The sequence below is a fragment of the Nymphaea colorata genome, chromosome 13, assembly GCF_008831285.2.
Source record: "Nymphaea colorata isolate Beijing-Zhang1983 chromosome 13, ASM883128v2, whole genome shotgun sequence".
Classification (NCBI taxonomy): domain Eukaryota; kingdom Viridiplantae; phylum Streptophyta; class Magnoliopsida; order Nymphaeales; family Nymphaeaceae; genus Nymphaea; species Nymphaea colorata.
The window spans coordinates 5,792,328-5,800,464 of record NC_045150.1 but is presented as its reverse complement, the minus strand read 5'-3'; the positions used below and the strand labels follow the sequence as shown (position 1 = coordinate 5,800,464).

Below are 8,137 nucleotides of genomic sequence, written 5' to 3'. Positions count from 1 at the left end.
GGGTTGCAAGATCTTAACACTTATGAAGGAAGAATGTGTATGGTCTTTAGTTTTGTGTCATCTGTGTAATGATGTTATTTACATAAACCATGATTAAGCCGTTAGCCGAGAAAAGAGCAAAGAATAATTAGAACTCGAGTAATGTTAACGTAAATCCAGAAATTAGAGGGCGGACATGAAGATACCAATCTGCTTCATTCGTGTTACGGAACAAGGTCTTTTTGGCTTTTCAATATTTAATTAGAGCGCAGGTTAGGTATTATTCTGGCGATTGGCTTAATTCTCGCCACTACATTTCTCTGTTTTGGTTATATAAATAACTATTCTAGTTATTCAGTGTTATACTGTGTCGTCATCGCGATTCTCCAAATTAAACCCTAAGCATATTCTTGCATATGGGGCAAGAATGTCACATCTTTTCTTCGTCATTAGTCATGTCCGCTTCCATTCATTTATTATTTTTAGAGATCATTCGCTATTTTATAAGAATAATCCTTTTTCCACCATCGGAAGGATTCCCAAATTTCATGGCATCACTGCTGAACAAGATGGCGGGAGTAAGTGTACAGGTAGGTTTTGTTTCTATTAGTTTTCAAAAGGCTGAAATAATTTGAGATTAATTTGATTCCAATAAATGGTATGAGGTTCAATCAAAGGTTCCCGAAAGTGAATTAAGGTATTGTCCAACATTACCAATTTGTGAAGGCATCTTTGAAGTGGCTTTGGTGTAGTAATTCATTTTTTTTGGGTGGTTCTGTGCTGCGTCTCAAATTGATATGTATGAGGGCTCGGCTCACTACAAGGAAACAAATGTTTACTGGCCCGCAATAGACCATTGTTAGGTGATTCGCTATTAGGTGATGCAGATGAACTAGAAAGACATACGACGAGTGGCTCTTTCATGTCAGCAGTGAAGGAAATGAGTTTGCATTGCGAAGCAAGCGAGTTTGTAGCGTGAGCAAGGAAGACGTTTGATGCTGTCTAAAGGTGAAGTCAGAAGTTTGGTGTTATTTAAACATGGAAATGTCATGTCAAGTGAAAAAACAAATCATTAAAATTCGAAGACGCGTCCATTGTTGCGATCTTCTTTTAGAAGGAAATGGCACGATCTCAAATTCACGGGTCCTATGGCTTTGGCTATTCTAAAAAAAAAAAAAAGAAAAAAAAAAAGACTTGACTCGACATCGTTGCATGAAACAGGTCAAAATGGTCGTTGAGTTCATTCACAAACATCAATCCTCACGCGGATCAACCTTCATAAATGCAGCCATAAATGACTTGTCACCAGCAACATCAGTTTGGCAATTGGGTCTTCTTACCCTTTGAATTTTCTCTCTTTGTAATACCTGCACCTTCTTCGCTTCCAAGAACTTGCATGACAAATAAATGTCTTATAATACCAACAATAAACGTACATAATTCATCATAGATCTTGGCATCCAAACAATTCAGAGAAAAAGCACTTTCTGTAATAAGCCGTGTTGAACCACACTGTATATGAAAACATTAGGAGCTGATATGAAAAAAATTTTAGACCTCAGCGTGTTTACATAGTACTCTCAAAAGTTAAACATGTTTATATATGTTTTGGATGCATCTTTTTTTCATGTTCCGGGTGAATAGGATGAACATTTCATGCTTAGTTTTTATCAAACACTTTGTTTTTTTAAGGCATATGTGACAATAGTTACTGTCTTACCCAAAAAATTAGCAAAACATCGTGACAATGCTGACTTGTTTTGGGACAAATTATTTTGAAAGTAACAATTAATAAAGGACCTTTTAGGATATATAAAATACTTTTAGTATTTTTGAGTGCCTTTTTTACCATGCTTTTATTATTTTTGAGTACCTTTTTTACCATGCTTTTAACTTACAGTAACTCTTCAACACAGAGTCAAGGTTCCCATGAATTCGAAATGAGATGAATTCGACCCATATGACCGTTGCGCCAACTCCTTATCAAACATTTTCATTCATTAGTACCGATTAAAGAAAACTTGATACCGATTAAAGAACAAAAAAAAAGGAAATGTGGTCCGGGCCAAACGCTCAACGCGGTGAGGGCGATGGATGACGTCCGTCTGGAAAATCCCGATCTTTACGCGTCTTATACGCGCCTCATTAAGCCGGGGGCCCTTCACTCTCTAGTCTTGACTCTTTCCCTCTTTTTTCTTGGTTTATTTCTTACTCGCTGCTCTCTACCCAAAACAGCGAAGAAGGGAGAACTTCTCCAAACTTGCCTGAGAAGAAAGCGCTAGCCGTCCGGCATCGAGACTTGACGGAGCCCCAAAGAATGGCGGAGCAACAGAAGCCCGCTACCGGCTATCCGGCCGCCTCCAGCCAGTATCCAGCCGGGTACCCACCGCCGCAGTCGTATGCCCCAGCCTCCAATGGCTACCCTCCTTCCGGCTACCCTCCATCGTATTATCCACCGCCGCCACCTCCTCACCCGAACCAGGCATATTATTACGGCGAATCTGGGGGATACCGCGCGTCGCGCTTCTTTCGGCTGCTGATCATCGCCACGATTGCCATCTTCCTCATTGTGGGTGCGTTTTTTTTCATCATCTGGCTTATCTTTCGGCCGCAGACACCCGGTTTTTCGGTCAACGCCGTCACTGTCCGCCAATTCAACGTTTCTGGCGGCCAATTGACCGCCAATTGGGATGTAACTTTCGCCGTCGACAACAGGGACAAGAGGATGGCGGTTTCCTACGGCGGGATCCAGGCGTTGGTCTTATACAACGAAGCCAAATTGGCTGACACGCCCCTCTCTCCTTTCCAGCTGGAAAAGAAAAGTAACACAACCCTCACGGCCAAGTTTGCTGCTGTCTCGGCGTTCGTCTCCGACAGCGGCAAGTTGGCTTCTGAACGAAGCGCAGGTCAGGTACACTTCAGGTTTCGTGTATTGTCGGTCGTGCAATTCCAGGACGACGGGTGGCGCATGCGGTGGAGGTCGTTGGATGTCCGCTGCTACGACGTGGAGGTCGATTTTCCAAGAACGACAACTAATGGGACTGAAGGAACCTTGAAGTCGCCGAGTGGCTGCTCAGTGTACATGTGAGTTCCGTGTCCTGCTTCTTGCGCGCCTCGTGCTCCGTGTACGGACGATTCACCGAGATGAACCCGACACTTGTACTCTAAGATCCGCGGCTACCACAAATCTATGTGAATTTTAAACTTGTGATGATTCAGTCTTGCCGATTATCGTTTTTTTTGTGTGGTTGTGATGTTTTTACTCCACTTCTCATGAATGGTCATTCGGATATATTTCTACCGTTACTCCACTCAGCTATTTCGACCGTTACATGATAATCTATTCGGAATTCTTTCTGGCTAGTAGGTTTGATTGACCATTTCCAACATTTTCACACACACACACACACCCGCACACACACACAAAAAGAAAATCATAGAAGTACTATAACCCTCTCAAAATTTCTTAAGAATGAAAAGCTTCATAATTCTTACAGAAATTTGTTCGCCTGGTTCCCACTGGTGCTCACATCCATAGCCACGTATGTGTTAGGTTTTCATTTGGTCAAAGATGATGCTGCATATGGTTCAACGACTTTGGTTTACGATTGGCATCTGTGGCCCATTTCGCAGGTATGCATCAGCCAAGCATTTAGAATATGCTGGAGCTTGAAATATGCTCCATGCCATTGTTCTCGGTTGTGAGAAATGCGATATTCTACGGGACCATTTTCCGGGAAAAATTGCCATATCATTTCTTTATTTTGTGGAGGCAAGGACATGCCCGCCCCCTCCTTCTTTCACAATAAAGCTTGACTTTCCTCTTTCAAAATCTTTTGTAATAAATTATGGCTCCCTCGAAACTGTTGAAACATTAAAATAACAGATGACAAGCAGTTTTTCTTCCTTGAATAATTTGCTATTGAAAAATTGTTAGTGGTGGACTGTTATTCTTTTTGGAGTTAATTTTGTGTACTCTTGAACGTGTTACAAGCAATGGAAGGATGTTGTTTTGCTTTGCCTTGCTCTTTTGCAATCTATGCCTCATTGCTTGCTCCATCCTATACACCACTTGCCCCTCCTAGACAATTTTTCTAGTTTTCCCTGTTTATTTTGTTTTCCAATCAGATGGTCCTTAAATATGCTTAGCCTAAGCCACATGGGTACGTGTACGAAAATGTGGAGATAGGCACAACACCTTTAGAAAATGTGGATATGGGGTACGATAGGGTATCCATATGCATGCATACAAATTACAAAGTACCACAAAAATTTCAAAGTGCCCACAATATTTAATTGAACAAGTGATATAAATAAAAGTAGTCCATGTTAATGAACAATAACACTTTAAAACAAAAAGACAACTGAGTTAGAAAACAAATTAAATCAAGTAAAAGTAATTTGTTTGGATCAGTTTCTATCCAAAAACTGATCAAGTGTATCCAAGTACCTGCTTTGCCGTGTGATTGTGTCGGTATAGTGGCAGGGGTATGGCATACGGGGACCTTACTAAAGTGCCCATGTGATTTAGTGCTTAGCATATTAAATAAAACTGGTTTGTAAAAATCTCAATCCAATAATTATAGGTTGTTGCTAATTAAGTGGACATGGTTTTGATCTAGATGGACCCATAAAGTCAGACTACTGTATTTGACTTGGTCATGGATTTGGCTTGTAGCGAGTTTGATAGTCTTTTACCAGTTGAGAAAGATCATTTCCTAAATACATGAATGTACGTGTGTGTGTGTGTGTCTATATATATATATATATATATATATATATATATATATATATATATATATATAGAGAGAGAGAGAGAGAGAGAGAGAGAGAGAGAGCATTTCTGGTTCATAGCATTGGTGATGAGTGTTATTTTGTATCGTACGATACAATATGTTTTATAGGTGGGAAAACCTATATGATAAGAATACACAAAATGCATGTGTATCGTGCTTGTACTGGCTCTGTCTTACAATATGGCTCTGTTTTTCAAAAAGGGTTTGATGTCCATTTTTGTTCAGATTTTCTTAAAAAATCTCTCCCCGTTCAATTTCAACATTTTTAAGAGTTGTGATAGAGTGTGTTTTCTCTATTTAAAAAAAAATCGCCAAGAAGTTGTTGTCTTAATGGAGAAATCACCATCTTGAAGGGATGTGGATGAAGATGAAGAAGATAATAATTCTTGTATCCATTGATAATGATCTTGATGTTACTTAATCATAAACATCATTTCAATTCTCATTTGACAGTGAATGACTGCAGATTATTTTTGATGTGATGTAAAATAACTTCAAAGTTCAGACTTATTATATTATCTAGCTACCTATGAATGATGAATGTTGTGTGTAGTGAGTTTTTTATATAAGACCTGTTTTTCTTGATTTTTCAAGTTTTTTTTTCTGAATTTTTAAAATATTTTTCCTGATTTTTTTTTGCCATGTGGAATCATCTTGTTAGTATATTTTTGATAAAATAGGCTAGAGAAACAGTATGGGGCATTGGGGTGGACACTATGTCACACGGATACGGGTACGCAGACACGGTAATTTTTAAAATTTTAGGATATACAAACACAATGAATATTATATTCAAAAAAATTAAGAATGATAATAAAAAAACATGAAATTAATAATTCACTCTTACAATCTCATAAATCATAAGAAAGAAAGCATCAAAGGCAAAATCCCCAAATCGTCAAAATCCCCAAATCTCCAAATCGGCAAAATCGCACATAGCATTGAAGAATAAGATGAAGATCGACGGATTAACCGTCCAATCTTCAAACGAAAACATCCCCAAATCGGCAAGAAAAACCCAAACAAAAAAAAAACCCAAATGAAGCATGAAACCCTAGCTGTGAAATATCGAAATGAAAAAAAAACACTTACCTGTCTGTCGCCAGCTGCCGCCGGACATCACCGGATGTCACCGTCGATCGCTGGACCTCGTCGCCGTCGCCGTCACCCGCCATTGAAGAACTCTGCTGTCGCCGGTTATCATCGAGGGTAAAGGAGGACGGTGAAAACGTAAAAAAAAAAAATCAAAGTTAAGACTCAAGTCGGGCTATAAAAGAGGTTTGAATCGTGTCTGACCCAGACCCGATCCAAAACGTATCCAAGCATGTCGGGATCGGCGTGTCGAAGTGTCGACGCTGGTACGTGACCAAATCTGCCATGTCCGTGTAGCATAGGGTGGACACAGTGTCCTTGTATTTCATTTCTAATTCTTATGTGTGCCTTTGAAAAAGTTCATTTTCATATGGTGCATCATGAATGGCTTTGTGGCTATTCATGGAAAGAGAGGTTCAATGACCATAGAACAAGTCTAAAGAAGGCTGAAGCAAGTACATCTATGGAGCATGACTCCATTTCTTTTTCCATCTTTCACCTGATGAGAAGCTAGCTCTTGTAGCATTCCATTAGGCTGGGGGTTTTATATTGTATGTTTAGGTTGAGTGTTTATTGATTGTTTGAGCTTGTGACTGTATGGTAGCGGCCATCACAAAATGTTACCATATGGTAGCTTTTGGTTGCTGTTATATTCTTGAATGTAGCTACCCTGTTGTTAGGGCTGAACACGAGCCGAGTCGAGCCCGAGCTCGGCCAGCTCGAACTCGATTCGACTAAGACCTCGAGCTCGGCTTGACTTGAGCTCGAAAATAGCTCGACTACGCTAGCTCGATCTCGACTCGATAGTCACGTGTCAAGCTCGAGCTTGACTTGATTAAGCTCGATAAACTCGTTTGAAACTACTCATCCTTACTTGTTGAGCTCGAGCTCGATTAAGGCTCAATAAACTCGTTTGGTACTCATCCTTAATCCTTATCGAGCTTGATTAAGGCTCGATTAACTCGTTACCATGGAAATCAAATGTCTCATTAATGTTTATCCTCATAATTATTCTTTGCCTATGATTTCCTTAAAAAACTTCAATTTAAAAAATAATAATAATAAGAGGTCCTATTTGAGTTGACAAAATTAAACATTATATTGGTTGGGAGTCAGATCTTCTGAAATTTCTTTATACACATTAAATGGAAGAATAATGCTAGATCACAACTTATACAAATATTAACAACTCAGACATTGAGATTATATCTGCCCTGTTTAATGCTTTTACATTTTTTAGCAGGAGACTGAATGATGTACAAATTAAAAAGGATACCTTTCCAGTTATCTCAGAGGTCGTTTGATTGCTGTCCATTGAAACAGGATACTCAGGACGTCCTGTCCTCATGAACAATGACGTTCTTTGTCCAATGTTTAATGATTTTAAGAACAGAACACCATATGTTCTTTTAATCCAGCGTTTGTTTTGCATATTTCTGTTTAGTCGATTCTATCCGTCTTGTCTAATGTTTGTTCGCTAATAAACAAATCTAATTATAATTATAAAAGATAAATTGAAATTTTGTCAGCAATACCAGATACTTTGTTGTTTTATTTATGTCAATCTAATATAAATTGGAATATGTCAATGAATCCAGATTCATATTAGATATCTAATTAACCAATCAAACTGCTTAAACAAATTAGGTTTGGATGTAAAAAAAAATCGTAATCCAATTAAAAAATGAGATATGTTCCAAATTTAAGAAATATCAAATTCAAATTCCTTCTTAAATGAATATTCTAACAAATAATAATCATTAATATCGTCAATATGTACATACATAATTTGAAAATCTGCTGTTAAAAAAAACATATAATGCAGTTCATATTTCATAAGTGTTGTTAAAAAAAGCATATATAATGTCGTTTAATATTCTGGTCAGATTCGGATTTAAATTTGAAAGTTAGACTCAAATGTGTATAAAGTTTTTCAACTACCAATTAAATTCAAAATATGCAAACATTCCAATGAACAGAATATGACAAAAAGATTCAATACACTGACATTCATGCATCCACCTCAAATGTGCTCAACAAAGACAATTTTAATACAGGCAACCCTATGAAACAACAGCTCACACTGAATCTACTCCAACAACAAATTCTCCTCTTGAGCTTCTCGCTGTCTCAAAACCAAGACAGCTTAAGCGATGAAAATGCAGTCTTTCTGCTTGAAACCATAGACTGCCACTTCCTCCCCTTCTTCCAACATGAGAGGATTTGTAGGCAAACATCCTTCCCACCAATAGAAGGCCAACCGTCTGGGA

The 8,137-nt window shown here is 38.4% G+C and overlaps 1 protein-coding gene across 1 annotated transcript; it reads left to right on the top strand.

The window, feature by feature from the left end:
• Positions 1–2,296: 2,296 nt before the first annotated feature.
• Positions 2,297–3,067, top strand: LOC116267267 (uncharacterized). Its single transcript, XM_031648896.2, has one exon. The coding sequence runs from the start codon at positions 2,297–2,299 to the stop codon at positions 3,065–3,067; it is 771 nt and encodes a 256-aa protein (XP_031504756.1).
• The last annotated feature ends 5,070 nt before the right edge of the window (positions 3,068–8,137 follow it).